Source organism: Cydia strobilella, chromosome 19 (genome assembly GCF_947568885.1).
Source record: "Cydia strobilella chromosome 19, ilCydStro3.1, whole genome shotgun sequence".
In the NCBI taxonomy this organism is placed as follows: Eukaryota; Metazoa; Arthropoda; class Insecta; order Lepidoptera; family Tortricidae; genus Cydia; species Cydia strobilella.
Genome location: NC_086059.1, coordinates 5,980,251 through 5,997,728, shown reverse-complemented (window position 1 = coordinate 5,997,728; position 17,478 = coordinate 5,980,251). Strand labels below are relative to the sequence as shown.

Sequence of the window (17,478 nt, the reverse complement as noted above, 5' to 3'; positions counted from 1 at the left end):
TAAATAAAAATAACCTAATTACTATCAACAACCAAATAATTGACTTATTGATTTTATGGCTTTTTAAAATTAGAAATACTTTTGCAGAACTCTAAAAGTTATGACCAATACTTGATTGCATTGTGCAACTTACACTAAATACAATTAAATAAAAAAAAATACAAATGGATATTATTTTACTTTAGGAATAAGACACAAGCAAATATATTTTATTGAGCAAGTATATACAATACCTAATGGTATGGTGCTAGAGATTGTTTTTACTATCAGCAATTATAAATAAATAAATATAATACCTATCTATCTACACATATCCACTAAGTCCCACGGTTAACACGAGGTCGAGGCTTGTATCGGGGATAATTAGGCGATGGTAGGTATATTTCTTCAAATAGATACTTATATACATCAATAATAAATGATTCAGGCAAAATATTTGTGCCCATCATAAAAAAGCATTATAGGCATCAGATACTGCAAAATAAACATGAAACACTGGAAAATGGACTGGACACGTCGTACATATTGTTAGTATTGTATAATATATAATAAGCCGTGAGACTAATTTATAACCCGTACACCTAAATTTGCATCATAAAAATCTATCCAAAATATTAAACAAAAAATTATTTACCGTATATGTAGGTATTACTAGGTAGGTAAGCATATTTTATGAATACCATAAGTTTTTTATGCGCGATTATACTCTAATTACAATTAGTTGTCTTCACTCTTTGGGTTCATCCATTGATTACGTCACATGAATTTCGAGGTTTTTTTACCCGTCCCCCTTGTCACACTTGGTCACATTGGCAAATCCCTCCCCCCCCCCCCCTGGTGTGACGTCACATTTTTTCAATATAATCGGCAAATCGAATTAATATTTTATCAAAATATTTTTGACAAAAGAAATATTAGTAATTTTATAACCCAAAACAAATTAGGAAAGAAAATTAAACAATTAAAAAGTACAGCGAATAAAATAATTTAAATAAGTTAAAGTGACGTCACAAAGTTTGTGACTCCCCCCTGCCCCTGAACGTGTGATGTAATTAATGGATGACCCCTTTCTAATTGACAATTCATAATTGTATTTGTCAATATCACTACCCCCAAAAGTTCTAAGTTCGAATATATAATAACACAACAAGACAGGAAAGTATTTACAGCACCACTATTATTAAATCATCAATCTATCACTGACATCTAGTTACACTGTCTATTTACAGTTCAAAAAATCACAGACTTTAAACCTTTACAGGTAGCTACTACTGCACTACCTAATACTGTTTATGTATTTCATAAGATTAAATACGAGTATAACACCCATTATGTCTGTGTAGCCTTCGTGATTCGTGTTGGACGTGTTGCAGAAGTCACCACGACAATAACAGTATCTGTAATGAGAAGAACATAACTTTAGTTCGGACTCTCACAACTCTATTATAAGAAGTAATCACCACTTGATACCACATCATACATGACTCGTAAAATGTGTAATTCCTATTCATGACCTTTGCAACGGGAAACCTGTTAATAAATATGCGGCTTTTGAATATTAAACACGGTTATAACTTACCAGCTGTGCTTTAACGAAAGGTGTCCTTTTCAGCATATCAAATTGAGTGGACTGTAGATTTGGTACAGTTAAAAACAGAAAAAGCTAAGCGGGCTCAAACAGATCTGCACATGTTCTTACTCCCTTAAAAATAAAGTTGTGTTCAGCTAATTTTGAATACCTAGCCCGCTATGTTCTTGGGCTTTGGTAAAAAAATGTTAGTTATTTCTAGTTGTTACCTAGTGGAAGGCGTCCTCTCGCCCTTATCGTCAACTTCTAAGCAGCCCTCTTTATACGGCTCCATGATCTCGATCTTGGGAGACCAGCGCCCGTTCTCATAGTCTTGATACTTGTTGGTCTGCGGTGCGCAGTCTCGTAGCACGCCGTTAATTCTCACTGGAATATGCATCAATTACCTATCTAATTATTTTACACTAATATTTTAACTCCACACACTATGAAGGTGAACTTATGAAGAAAAATGCCTATAATTTTAGGTAGTTACTTGATTTGATGACATTTTTACGATATAACAAGGTATAACTGAGATAAAATAAAAACTCATTTAGATAACTAACGAAACAATAACGTGAACACATCTAGAACTCGCATTCCACACCATACTAAAAAATGACTCATATTGTCCATAATCATACTGCTACTAATTGTAATAATAGGTTTTAGTGTTAAACACCGATCTTACGTCATGTTGTCTAAACTCATTTTAACCGAAGAGAATAACAAATTCAAATGGGTTTTCTCACCGCATTTGCCATAAAGTGTCTTTCGTTATCTCGAACGCAAAGCTTTATTGCAAATTGCAATGCCATTGTATTCCCAATCCCATTGAAGTTCACTTCTATTTTGTATGTGTGCCCCAACAGCAGTCTTGATTCATGCGCAAAATTGCGGGCATCTTTCTCTTTTACTACAATTAAGATGTAATTAGGTGACAGAGAAAGATGCCCGCAATTTGCGTATTTCGGTGTTCGCGGTAGGCTTTCAGTGCAGGGCGCCCAAGAACTTGCAGAAGTGGTCAAAGTTCGCACACAAATAACCATGTAGTTGTAAATCAGACAGTGGGTTAACAGAAATAAATCTATTATGTTGTAGTCTCTCACCTCCGTTGTACTTGCAATTCAACGTCTTTCAAACACTTCGTACATAGTAGAGGACGACGATTTTGTTAATGTGGGCGAATTCACTCACAGTCGCGGAGCTGTCGAGTATTTAAAGCCCACCGGGCTGAACCTTGCGGGAGTTAGGATCCTTATTAGGATAGCCAGGTTGGGCGATACGAATATGTAATAAATGGCTTTTTAGAGCCGACCATGGAGGCATTTGGAAATATATTGTCGTCGCTCACCTCCATTCTGAATGTCCAAATGGAAGTGTTGCTTCATGCACATCGTGGAGTAGGGGCAGTCCACGACGAACTTGTTGGAGTGGTCGAAGTTAACGCACAGGCGCGGCGTAGACGTGTAGTTGTGGCCTGGTGGCGGGTTGATGAGGCATTGGTAACACTGGAGGGCGGACCCTGGAAAATTAAATAAAATAATGAAAATTTTAGATTTGTTATTATTATTGTTGTATAAAATTAACAAGAGACAATGTTTAAGGTTTCGGGACTATATATTACAAAACTAAATTATGGCAGTCACTGATAATCTAGCATTAGCATCGGGAGTATCGGGACTGATTAGGAAACAACAACTAGGAAACGATTTTAGTGCCTTGTGTTGGATTTATCTTCACTGATGGTTTTTAGGGTTCCGTACCCAAAGGGTAAAAACGGGACCCTATTACTAAGACTCCGCTGTCCGTCTGTCCGTCTGTCCATCTGTCCGTCGTCTGTCACCAGGCTGTATCTCATGAACCGTGATAGCTAGACAGTTGAAATTTTCACAGATGATGTATTTCTGTTGCCGCTATAACAACAAATACTAAAAACATAATAATATAAATATTTAAATTGGGCTCCCATACAACAAACCTGATTTATTTGCTGTTTTTTTCCGTAATGGTACGGAACCCTTCGTGCGCGAGTCCGACTCGCACTTGGCCGGTTTTTTAAATACTCTTTTTATTATCTTTTTCTTATTTCTTGAGGCTACATAGATAAATGACCTTTATAATAAATAACAGTCACATAAATTCTATGGCGTTATCCATAAACGCGTTACTGGCCTGAATTAGCTATGAATCGTTTGTCTTTATCTGTCATTTTGACTTATGTGTTTGTAAGAAAGGGATGAAACATAATTTAACTAAATCAGGCCCGTAAAGTTTTATGATTAAGGGGGTTAGGCATTATTATCTTTTTGGTCAATTGGGTTTGTATTAAATTTTAGGGTATTATACAATGTCATATACATATGTTCTTCATTATTTAATTTCGCATTTACTTATATGTTTCACCTAAGTCAGGCACGGAAAGTGCTTATTCCCTCACTACCACCATATGTACTGTAAATAACAATAACCTATTACAAAATGCACCAGTACCGAATCATTAATTCATGCGTCTATGTAATCCGTGATTCCGTAAACTCATGTTGTTCAGTGAAATGAAACTGAAAGTTAGAAAGTCTTTCACGTACAGTATAGTATCGTCTTATGATTGACAAATATGTATTGAAAAACTCACGCCAAAGCAACACACTTATCGAAGCATGCGTGACTCATACTGACAATAATAAAAAACGTCTTAAGGCCACTGTGCAAACGTAATTACTAAGCCTTTTAGAGTTGGTTCTGTATGTTCGCGGCTAAGTGCCGCTGACCTTACTGCATTTTAGATACTTGACGTAATCGACATATAATGAACTCAAGTGTTGGTCATTTATTATGTCAGCGATGCGTTATGCTTTTGTTAAACTTAATGCTTTTAGTTTTGACCCCGATTTGAATAATGAAGTCTATTACTAGATGAAATGTATACAAGAAGGTTCTCTGCTTAAACCCCATTATTTTATACATATTGTATTCGTAAGGTCATGCGTCCTTAGATTTTAGCAAAAAAAATAAGTCTGTTTTTAGCGCATTTTTTTTGCTCAATTTTTCTTCATATTTACTGTTTTACTTATGGGTGCCATGGGTTTCGTGAGACGTAGACTTGGTTAATATCTATGAAATGGATAGATATACCTCGCATACTCGTACATATTCATTAGGTAAGTAGGTACTTCCATTGTCATAACATTTTAGGATTAATTAGAAATTATAATTTGTGTATCTTTGCTTCTTTGACCGAAACGACCAGGTGATGTTTCAGTGTTTTCGAAAAACACTTGTTTTATTATTTATCACAAAAAGGACACAAGTTTAAAGACATATTCTGTTTTGTTTAACTTCTTAATTATTATTTATAATAATTTATATTGCTTCGCATTCTTATCTTATTTGTTTTGTTTGTAAATACATGAATATTTGTTTTGAAGTATATCATTTGCTTAACAAAAAAACAATGCGCATCATAAATTTTGGTCCATAAATTGTAGTCGATGGATCTATCTATAAACGAAAAATTTAATTTCCTTAATAGTAGCTCGATGCTATACTCATGCGTATTCTCATTAAAACATTTGTATAAATAGCTAGTTTCAAGTGATCAAATATGACTCATAGAAATATCATTAGCATTACATTATGAACGGTAAACTATCACAGATCTGAAGAAGTGTCAAATATAATTTACTATCTATTTGAGACATCAAATCTAGACGTTATAGGGGTCTTATATATTCAATATGCAGTTTTGATAAGTGAGATACTATCCTGCCGCTCGCTTCATATTTTGGTACAAAAAATCGAATGGGTTTATTTATCGAGGTGGCCATGACATAAATTTTTCGTCAAATATGAATGCCAAAGCCGTAACATTGTGTACAATTTTTATCTTTCGTTCCTGTTACAATGTGGATCTTGATTATTATATTGATGATAACAAAGATCGCTCTAACAACGAGAAGGAAGATGACTTAGTCGAAACACGGAGAATTGGCAATGAACCGAAAGTGTCACTCGATGATGGCGAAATTAAAATTCTGACTCTAAGTCGTGCTGAAGAAAATACAGAAATAAACTCAACAACATCAAGCGAGGTACCACCAGAAATATCAGAGTATGACAATTATAGTTACTATCACACCGCCAGCCGTGCCAGACAATTTCCTCTTACTAATATATTTGATGAATATGAATACGAGTACGCCGATGATGCCAATAACCCGGACGACTCGGTCACTGAAACTTGTGCTTATGCGGATACCACTACATTGAAAGAAGAAAAAAATAATATTACTAACACATCGAAAACGTTAAACCAATTCCTCAGCCCTCTTGGAAAAATACGAAATAATGACCTGCACATGGTACCTGCTGTTACGAAGCTTAAAGTAAAAAAATATCCAGGAAAGTTAAATGAACTATATGCTGAAACCGATCATAATGACAATGTCTGGTATGTTCCCGAAGAGTATCCCTGCTGGGAATTACCTATATTGTTTGGTAGATTTATGACTAGAGCAAAGTACTCTGAGATATTCATTTTAAAAGGAGGAACTCTTGACGGTATATCACTTGAACCGGAGACCGAAGTTAAATTTACTCCCCGAAGGCGCAATGACGATTCTGGCAATAAATGGTGCGATCAGGGACCCTGTTACGGTGATCACACTCTCTGTACTTTTCCAAATGACACCATATCTAGAATATGTGACAGGACATACCAAGTCAAGAAACTGACTGTGTACGAAAAAGTAATAGTACTAAACACCATAAATAATATGAGAAACCGTATCGCAATGGGCACGGCGGAGGTTTATCCTAAATTGCCTACTGCTGCTAACATGCAACAAGTAATGTATGACATGGATTTAGCAAGAATATCTAATGTATGGCTTAGACAATGTCTTCCCGGCCCTGCCGCTTGTTCCTCTTTGAATGACAAGCTGGTCACACAACTGGAATGCAAGAAGTGTTTGAGATACTGTTGTAAAGGACCAAACGACGACGATTGGTAAATATTTTACAATTTCATAATAGTTTTTATTTGTCTCTGTTCTACTTTTTAAGACTGATATATTATTTTGACAGTTTACCACCTAAGGAATGCTTCGTGTCAGCTTTAGTTGGATGTCTTCACGCTTGGTTTTTAAGTGCTCGTAAAAAACTAGAAAAGCGAGACGTTGACTGTGGACATATTACTCGGGATACGTTCAATACTGTCCAGATACTATGGGCGAATACGGATAAAATGGGCTGCGCTTACGGTATAAGGGGCAATGGTGACGTTAGAGTTGTGTGCAATTTTTCCCCTGGAGCACCATTTTATTTGAGAACTAAGTTTTATTGCGGCATCATACCTTACAAAGACGTAACAGAACACTTTGAAGAAGTCTCTAATTACGATATTACGAGTTTGGATTTTTTGGCGAAACTAGGAATTCAGATGAATTTAACAAATCTCTCAACGCCTCAACATTGGAGGAAATCGTTAATTCCTGAATATGTTATCCGAAGTTTTACACCTTGGGGCGTGTCTTTTATGCGTGATAAGTTAAACGGCAAACTAAGAGCTTACGAGGGCTTTTATGAAAACGGGACCATAGGAGCGGTAGCTAGGCTTGTGGCACGATATTCGTTTCATGAAGAATCTAATGCCAGATGTGATACTGGTGAATCTATTTATGAGAGCGGTCTCCCTGGCAACCAGTGCGTGGAGACCGGTAGGGTATTTACAGCTCTATGTTACAGTTACCGAGATCCTTATCCTGGTTATAGATTGGCAGCAATCGTAGCCCCAGTTGCACTGTTTTCGCTGATTTTATACGATTTGTTTAGCGGTGTTCTTAGGCAAACTAACTTTTAATTAAACCTTCCACACGTAAGCTGATTAACATATAAAACAATGGCGTTAAAAAGTAAATTTTATATGTCAAAGTTATCCATATAAGAGTTTTATAACATGTTTGAAGATTAAATTACTTAATTAAATCCGTTTATGTTTACCAAAATTGCATATTTACCTTCTGCCTATCAGGTTTCCTTTATATGTACATTGCTAGTTTTGTATATACTACTTAACATCACATCTTTTATCGCCACTCGCTACGGTTATGTTCCGGACATTACACACGAGCGTGTTTAAAGGTCTAAAATGTGTACATACCAGTCTCACTGAAGGCCAAGACCGCCGTCAGGGCTAGCACACGCTGCATTCTTGCAATTATTTGACTTGGGCTGCCTCATATAGATGTTCGTGCGGTCAACATTACATGCATTATAAGCTTTGACTAGCGCCGTCCTTGCTGAGCGATGTAGGATGCGTCTGTAAATATTATTTTACATATATTTTTATGGGTATTTTACTTTAAATAATTAGCAAAATTAGGGCAGAGCAAATTATAACCCCCAAACGATTCCCAACGAAAGGTAGTTTTTTAATATTTATTTATTTAATTTTAGCAAATATGAAATAAAACTATGAAAACGGATTATATCGCGTATATTGAATTTATAATATACGCGATATAATCCGTTTTCATCATAGTTTTATTTATTTCTAGGCGGATATAACCAAACGAAGACGCCACGTCTGTAATTTTCTGTAAAAAAAGTGCCGATTTTTGCGGGGGAGGGGAACGTCAAATGTATATGTAACGTAAAAATAGCCATGTCAGATAAACGTCAGTCCATACATTGTGTATGACCATTGGCCGACTATTTTCGACAGAGGGAACGCCTGTTAATGGCTACTCCCTTTGGTTATATCCTCCTAGTTTTATTTAATGAGTAACTGTCGCGGTAACCGAAGACAATATAAGAAATCTAAAAGATCACGTTAAATGTTCGTTATGGTACCTATACAAAATGTAAACAAGTCTGGCAGTCATGAGACGAACAAAAAATATACACTCTCATATTCCTATTACTAACCAATTAAATCTAAACCTTACGTTAAGACCATTAGGGTCGATTCTTAGTTTTATTCTTGTATCTTATTTTAGTTGAAATGCAAATGCAATTGTTTATTGTTAAACAGTATCAATATTATCATAAGTGTTTGCTTATTGCGTTACTTGTAAATAATAAAATTACTTTGTTAGCTATTTATAAGTTGTCTTATAAGCGAAATTTCTGTAATTTTCTTAGACAATAAAGTTTCTTTAAACCGAATGTAAGCTATGTACCTACACAATATTGAGCAATGAACACAACTCACAAGTCTTAAATGCTTTGCCACCTCCACAGATTGTTTATCAAAATGAGCTCCGTTTGACCATGGTTCGACCACAATACCTGGCCAGTAACCAATCTGACACTTTGTAAAGTGAAGATGCCCTTGATTTTTCGACCTTCCTTCAAACGTTGAACTACCGCAAATGGCAATAGCACTATTTGTTTACATTTTATTCGGTTATTTTAGTACTTGTTTACTAATAAGTAGACCAGTTAGATGCTGATGCTGTATTTGTTTTGCAGATATATTTCTTGGTTTTGACGACCGGTCTGGCCTAGTGGGTAGTGACCCTGCCTGTAAAGCCGATGGTCCTGGGTTCGAATCCCGGTAAGGGCATTTATTTTGTGTGATGAGCACAGATATTTGTTCCTGAGTCATGGGTGTTTTCTATGTATTTAAGTATTTATATATTATACATATATATCGTTGTCTGATTACTCTCTCTACTCGCTACACTGAAGTAGGTATCAAGCGGTGGTCACCGTAGCGATAAGTGGTTTGCCATCATCGTGGTATTTGAATATAGACGAAGTAGTGTTGAGATAATGGTCAGGGCATTGGAAAAACCCAACATTTTTGCTGTGACCAAAGACCAAAAGGAATGCTAAATTTTATTTTAGCATTTTAAACGTGTACCTACTTGAGCACATACAGAAACGTGTTTTGCATACACTCTTGCATAAACTCCCTTTCGTTGCCCACTCATATAGCCAACCTGCATTTAGTTATAAATTCGCCTAGTCTAAGGCCTTAACTCTTTCTAATACAGCCTGGTTTCCCGTAAATAGGTAGCACTTTAGACTATGTCAAGCTAATTCGTTGAAGTCTATAACCTGAGGTGAGCGATTGGCATAATGCTTGTCTTGTCAAAATAAAACGTTGTGGTTGTAATAGTCGTGTATTCTTATTGCTCGTTGACCACTGTACGAAGCCAAACCATTGAAACTGTAAATTCGAGATCCATATACCTACAGGCTTTTGTTCATAGGTTTGTGAGAGCAAATTCGTCTACCAAGAACTCATTTTCAAAATTCGCCTACTTCCATCTCTGTCACTCCAATGATACAAGAGCTAGAGAGACTGAAACAGATTAATTTCGATTCTACAGAGATGCGGTTATAGTCCTGGTTTTTGTAAGCGCCTGCGAACTGCGCTTGAGTGACGAATGGGTGGGAACGACAAATATTGCAATGCTCAAACTCTCCGTCGCTAAAATGGTAACTGCCTTTTTAATAATGACAATGTTTTATTGCGTTTTGGAGATACAATGAGGTATTCTATTGTTTTAGGTATTCCCTAGGCGTTAATTTTACTAGACAGTTACTGTGTTGTGTTGTATAGTTACGCCTACGCGTTAAAATTAATTGACATACATATGTTAATGGTGTTATTGTCCTATGACTGTGAGAAATTTAGTGTTGAATAAAACATGCTATGCCTAATGCGTAACTGCCATAGAATTATCTTTCTTGAGGTGTATTTTTTACATGATGTGGCCCGTAAAAAAAGCTAACATTAAAAGTACAGTCTTATTGATCAGTAATCGTGTCCATATGGATTCTAGGTTTGCCAATCAAACGTCGAAATTATTACATCATCTGGCTTATTGCAACCAGCTGTTTGAGTATCCATCCAAGTTGACCACTCCTAGGATTTAATGAGCAAACCAGGGAGTGCCGAAGCTTCGGAGTTTACCTAACAACATGATTACTATTATATGTATACATATGTATTTATGTATATGTGCGTTTGAATCATTTATTATTTTCTTTCTTCGGACTCTAGGACTCTACAGTCTACCGTATAAAGTTAATAACTTGATTTGGATCCTTTATAAAAAAAATTGGCTGATCAAATTTAAGTTACGATGCGACCTATATCACCTATATGTTATTTAGAGTATGACTAATTAAGAACATTCTGATGAAATTATAAATAATTGTTTGTTGTAGGTACAATCACCTGAAATATTATGTTACTTTTCGAAGGCCGCAAAAATATGTGACACGCTCTTTTGGCTCTACAAATAAGATCTTTTCTTGGTCTAACTAGGACTTTTCGTTTACCTACTTTTTCCCCCGACAGAAAAATAACTTAGACATGGTTCCCTTGAAATACAAAAATAGTCTTGCAAAATGAGTAGGTATTGTAAGTAACCATTACGTCCATAACATAATATCTTACAATTGACAGTGATTGAGTTGATATTTATGCTTTATGGCACTGCATGGTTCCGAGTATTACGCTTACGCATACATTAATGTATACATATGGATTTCTACCTGACTTTGTCATAAATGATCTCAGAACATAACGTGCTGAATGCCGTCCTAGCGGCGGTGTAATAATCGCACCACCGATCAAGGGCATATTATTTTAGGCATTTGCATACAAAAAATAACGTAGAAAGAAAGTTTATAATAAAATGTCAAAAACTGATAGCTGCTGACTCCAACGCATTCGACCCAATCAACTTTAGAGGAGCCAATGAAATCGGCATCTTTGACATACGTGGATTTCATTGATTATATTTGAATTGGGGAAAAAGTAGGGAAAGCTTCAGTTTAGGTCTTTGGTTTGCCTTAATTTACGTAATACGTTAAACATTTTAGAACCTCGTCTCATGAAGTAAAGTAAATTATCACTTCGCCGTTTGTCCTAGATTTAGGGCACTGCAGCTGTCGCTGCGAGGTCAATGCAATGAACTCTTGTTGCCCTTATGGGCGTTGTAACTTTAACTATACGGTTTCTTTCTTGTACTCCTATATTCTTGTACACCCATGAATGGCAAGAAATTTCCTAAAATTTAGTAATACGTCGTTTATGAAGTCTCTGTGACATAGGTACATTGTAGCAGTGGAGTTGCATTTGACTAACCACCATAGTTTGAGGACCGAGGAAGTATATAGGATTTTTTTATCAGTGATCATCATCATCCTTCCACGCAGTGGAGCTCGTGAACAGAAGCTTATCATAGAAAAAGGCATAAAGATGTGATTTTTCTTGGTCTTTTGAACCAAATAATTAAAAATCGATTATTGTTATTAAAGTACTAATAACAGACATACGAGTACATTGACCTTGGTCTGAAAGCAGATAAAATTGACTACATAACGTTAACAATACCAAAACATATATTTTCTGGTTCTCTACCAGACAAACCATAAGAGATATACCCCCGTGCTGGATCTTACCTGGTCCAACAAATATCCTTAGCCATTCAGCGTGGCAACGCAGCTGGCATATTTGGAACATTTTGGCCAGGTAGGGAACAGTTCGGGACTTAAAAGGAAATTTTTGACGGGACTAGTTTGTTATTAATAAGTTTTTATATACTAAGTGTATACAGTTTATGTGTAATAGGTTAGTTTTAATTTTATAATATTGTAATTTTATTTATTATAATATATAGAATGTATTTATAAGTAAAAAAAAAAAAAGATCGATCTGGAATAGTACTCGAATAAGTCGAATATTCAAATAAATTCTCGTATCGGTCATAGATTTATTGACAAATGTTATAAACTCGAAGTCAAAATTGATACAAGGTCGAGTTCGACTGATTTCATTATTATGGTTTTGCCCATTAGCTGCTTATTTAATTTCGCCTTTGCGTTGTTTCAATAAAACGAGACTAAAGTAAAAAGGTTACAAGTCACAAGTATGATTTAGCTACCTACTTATGTATACAACATTTTGAGTTAGGTATGATCAACTAAATTCATTATTTAGTGTTTCGGAATAATATATTTTATAACTGCTGTGTGCTGGCCTAAAATATCTATGAAAATATTTACAACTAAGTAATTACGAATTGTTCTGGAACAACTGTTATGCCTACCGAATGTTTGCATGTCGATCTACGAGTATGTAAGTAGTTACCTAAGCACATAATACGAAGTAAATACACTGGGCACTTTTAACGATGGCGCATTATCATTAAATATTATGCATAAACGTAGCAACACGAGCAAATCATCTAAGTAGATAAACAAAACATAATACAATATAGAATATGTTGTTTTAAGGGTTCCGTACCCAAAGGGTAAAAACGGGACCCTGTTACTAAGACTCCGCTGTCTGTCTGTCTGTCCGTCTGTTACCAGGCTGTATCTCATGAACCGTGATAGCTAGACAGTTGAAATTTTCACAGATGATGTATTTCTGTTGCCGCTATAACAACAAATACTAAAAACAGAATGAAATAAATATTTAAGGGGGGCTCCCATACAACAAACGTGTTTTTTTGCCGTTTTTGCGTAATGGTACGGAACCCTTCGTGCGCGAGTCCGACTCGCACTTGGCCGGTTTTTAATAAATAGCGAAAATTTTGTCTGGGTGCAAGAATTGAAGCGCAATAATTGGACAGAACGTCTGTGTGATTGTTTTTCTTACCGATCGTAAAAAAAAACAATAACGCTTTAAATAGGTACATGTATACATTGATACAATACACAATAAATTTTAATATACCTAGGTCCTGAAGTCTGTTGTCGATATTTTTTATTATAGTTTATTGTTGTATTAGATTTGTTGCGTGACTTGCATGTTACTAACCTTAACTTGACATTATTTTTATATTCATACTAACCGTTTATTAATCACTTACCCATAATAAAACATATTAATACAGAATGTATTAATATGTTTAGTGGAAATTGAGTTAGATTCTATGTTATTCGGTGTTTTGTAGCTTAGATAGCATTATACATTTGTCGGATGAACATTTACGTTTAAATAAAAATTATTGTGGCCCATAATAAATAATTATAGCATTTAATTAAATTAAGAAATCTACAATTATGCACTTTAACTATAACGATATTATGTATTGGACTTTTCATTGTGTACTTTAGTGGTTTACACCACGTTTACAAGTAGGTAAGTACGTACGATGACGGAAATCATATGTAGCGCACATATAAGTGAGAGTGTAGGGATAATTAGTATCATAGAGCGCGGTTTAGGTTTAGACCACGGTTACCTATACGATTACATCATTTTAATGCTTGTAATGAACGCCGGCCGACGGAAACGAGCCCACGGTCAGGGTTGCGAAAGCTATAGAAACTTGATCTTATGCTGGTGCCTACAAAACTTACACAAACGACTTGCACTCGAGATTGCGTTGTCTAGCCTTTGTGTTTGAGCTTTATGCTAAAAACTAGACTATATTATTTTATGATAATGGCTATTATTAAAAACGCAAATATAAATGGAACATGCATACATGGGTTACATAGTAAAAGCCGTTGTTTACCTTGTGGCATATAAGTAAACGTTGATAAGCCAACCTGTATACGTAATGGTGGGTTTTATATCGATATAGGTAAAAACTTTACTAAAGCAGTAAAGCCCTTCTTGCCTGTGTGCGTGTACAGTTTACAAAAAAAAATGCATAAACAATAAATTATATAAAAATAAACACGGTGGCTAAACCATAAGTGCATTTCCGTTGCCAGGAAGGTTTTGGGATTATACTGGGCAACTTTTACTATGGGACTAACCCCGAAATCTCAAAAAAAAAATTCATACATTTTGGCGGGTCCATTTTCTATGGGAGGGTAAATTCTTTTTTCTCGATTTCGTGGTTGGTCCCATAGTAAAAGTTGCTCAGTATAATCCCAAAACTTCCCTGGCAATGGGAATGCACTTATTTTTAGCCACCCTGTGCTGTGTAAGGTGTCTGAGTCTTGACTTGATAGAACTTGTCAACGGTAATGCGTGATTTTTGGATATTTATGGATGTTAAAAAAAATTCTTGGAAAAGTTTGTACAAATTACACAAAACTTTTTTTTGTTTGAATATGCAGAGTTCAGGAAATGGTGCCATATTGAAAGTCAAATTAGATGTTTATAATTTACTTTTGTAGTATTTAAATTATGTATCTTCATGAATAACATAATATGTTTATAACTTATCATGACAATAGAATCATAAGTGGACAGGAATAATTAAATTTGAAAGACAAGTAAAAAAAATTAGTTTGCAAACCATACGAGGTATTACAAATTTCAAAAATAGAACGTCTATTCGCACACCACTCAGACATCATAGGTACTTACTCAGAATGATATCATACCTATAGGTAAAAAACTTAGCTAAACCCAGCTAAGTTTCTTACCTATATGATATCATTCTCTGAGTAAGTACCTATTTATTTTTATTTTATTTATTCAAACAAAATTTATACAATCTGACAGTATAGACCAAATCACTGTACAATTTAGAGCTTTCAACTTATTAGCTAAGGTACATAACACTTTACAATAACAGTTTTATCAAGTTTTATAAAATACCACTACCATCCTATGATGTCTGTGACATCTGAATTTATTGAAGTTTTGTTTAATCCATACTGACCGATCTATTAGTCAAAGGTAAATATACCTAATTTTATATATATGTATTATGCTTGGGCACGATTACGAAACCAGAAAAATATTATGTTGGGACCTGCAAAAAATACTTAACGAACGGCTGTCTGTGTTTGAAGCCTAAAACTTTGAAAATAATAAAATTTCAACCAACAATGAAATACCGTAAATATAACGGTAATATGTAATGTAATGCACCCTTGCACATCACTCTCGTTTAGTATGTTTTTATCCATACTTGTCGATAAAACATACTAAACGAGTGATATAAGATAAGACAAACAGCTACAAATTGGTTAATCAACAATACCTACTCCCATCTCTATCTTAGGCCGATGAACTGAAAACGATTGAGATCTGTCGTTATTTTACTGTGATGTTTAAAGTAAAGATTTACCTAAGTATAACGATCCACTATTATCTTGTTGTCGTCGACAGTTATTTATTATTATTACATTCAAACTAAGTGCTTACCCCAGAAATAATAGTTTGAATAGTACGAATATTCTATGCCCTGGGGTAATAGCCTACCGTAGAGTACCTAAGCCTATATTACCTATGTATGTTTAGACGCATTTTGTTAATTGAGTTTTGATACTAAATAAAGTTTCGACTTCTGATAAACAACAACATAATCTTCGCGGACTAATTTATGAGTTAAATAAATAAAAATAAATATATGCCATAAACATTCAGCGATCTATGTGTTTGCATTTATTGTGAAATTTTTACACAACTTACAACTCTTACAAGCATGGAATTAAATATTAGTGTTGATTTTATATTCTATTTGTTTTTCTTTCCGAGGTAGTGGATATCATCAAAATTAAAATATGCAATCGTATCGAGAAAATAATCAATAACGATACTTACTTTAAATTGCTATAATCCAAAAATTCACTAAAATAAAAATGCAATTTAAAATATTGCAGCAATATTGAAACACTTTTCAGCACAGATGCGACTTAAACCTGAAATATCGATTCAATACCGAATAAATTCATACGACCTTAACCGCATAAATCAATCAACATAATAATAAAATTGGTTTGTTTCTCTCAGCGTTACATAAATGAATTTGCAACAAATGTAAAGGAACACGCACGTGTTGTGTTACGAGTTGGTTTGTTCGAGCGTGTGCCTTGACGCGAGGGCTGAGCCGCACTGGGTCGCGCTCTGCCAAGACACCGCGGTCCTTGACTGACGCCTTTGTCGAATAAGTGGACTGTAGAGTTACGTAGTTTAATTAAATCGATCGTGATACTTGCGTATTGTCTAATATAGACTAGTGTTATCGTTCCGGTTTTCATTGTGTTCAAGACAATGAAACGACTGTTTTACGCAAAGCTAATATTAAGAAAGAAAGATATACATATTGTTTGTATTCCAATTTCTTTTGTTAATGACTTTGTTGACCATATAACAATTAAAATGTAGTAGATAAACAAGAATTTAGTCCACTTGATAGTAAGCTTTAAGGTGTCCATTTTAGCTTCACGCATTTGCACCTTCAAAGGCGTTATAATTTATTAAATTTAAGTTTATCTTAATTATATATTCCCGGCTAAAATTCGTCCCGGTTAGATATTTTGATTTGATGTCCATCTATCTAACTTGACCATTTAAGATCCAGATTATGGATATGTAAATTATATTTCTAGGACACCCAGAAGTCCCAGAACTAGGTCACAAATCAAATGAGATGTGGCCTAGATATGCCGACATTTAAAGCACGGCTTAATCAGCTTTGTTACGTGTTTACTAATAGTGTTGCCAGCCGAGTTACGTCATGTCATGCATTAGAGTCGCGAAATGAGAAGGCCTTATCAATCTGCGAATTCATATGTTGTTGTTTCCTTTTGAATTTGACCTTTAGCTGTAATTACATGTTAGACTCGTTTCACGACTCATCTTTAGTTTAAACCTGACCTGACGCCAAGAAACAACGCGTGTCCTAGGTCGGAATTATTATTTGTCGTAAACTGGTTGCTAAACCTCAATGAATAGCAGCTGGCATTTTTCTAGCCTAACTTGGACTGTAGAGCGATAGGACTGTGGGGGGGAAGGTAGCCTGGTGTTAATCCAGAACCCTTCCGCATCAAACTTGAATTTGCTACACTGGAATACTCCTACAGAGTTTGCGCTCCAGCGAGATCAGTTGAGCGGCTCAACCTGATCTGGGTGTGGTGATGGGAGTTTCATCGCTGGTTCGCTAGACCTAGCCTAGCCGACAAGACTCCAGCAAGAAACTCAGCTAAGCCCGACGACAGTCGGAGTGAAAATTTGACTGTTGACTGCT

At 35.3% G+C, this 17,478-nt stretch overlaps 4 protein-coding genes across 5 annotated transcripts in view; 2 read left to right on the top strand and 2 right to left on the bottom strand.

Annotated features, from left to right (window-relative positions):
* LOC134750274 (protein NipSnap) overlaps positions 1 to 17,478 on the bottom strand; it is a 111,889-nt gene that overhangs the window by 31,549 nt on the left and 62,862 nt on the right. The window lies entirely within an intron of this gene.
* LOC134750270 (rabankyrin-5) overlaps positions 1 to 17,478 on the top strand; it is a 61,341-nt gene that overhangs the window by 24,720 nt on the left and 19,143 nt on the right. The gene's annotated exons all lie outside the window — the stretch shown is intronic.
* LOC134750277 (uncharacterized) lies at positions 1,142 to 16,399 on the bottom strand. The gene is made up of 5 exons (XM_063685438.1): positions 16,285 to 16,399; positions 7,731 to 7,889; positions 2,925 to 3,095; positions 1,798 to 1,954; positions 1,142 to 1,397 (listed from the first exon to the last, which is right to left on the bottom strand). The coding sequence occupies exons 2-5, from the start codon at positions 7,777 to 7,779 to the stop codon at positions 1,277 to 1,279; spliced, it is 498 nt and encodes a 165-aa protein (XP_063541508.1). The 5' UTR covers positions 7,780 to 7,889; positions 16,285 to 16,399; the 3' UTR covers positions 1,142 to 1,276.
* On the top strand, positions 5,335 to 7,443 carry LOC134749836 (uncharacterized). The gene is made up of 2 exons (XM_063684833.1): positions 5,335 to 6,578; positions 6,656 to 7,443. The coding sequence occupies exons 1-2, from the start codon at positions 5,419 to 5,421 to the stop codon at positions 7,428 to 7,430; spliced, it is 1,935 nt and encodes a 644-aa protein (XP_063540903.1). The 5' UTR covers positions 5,335 to 5,418; the 3' UTR covers positions 7,431 to 7,443.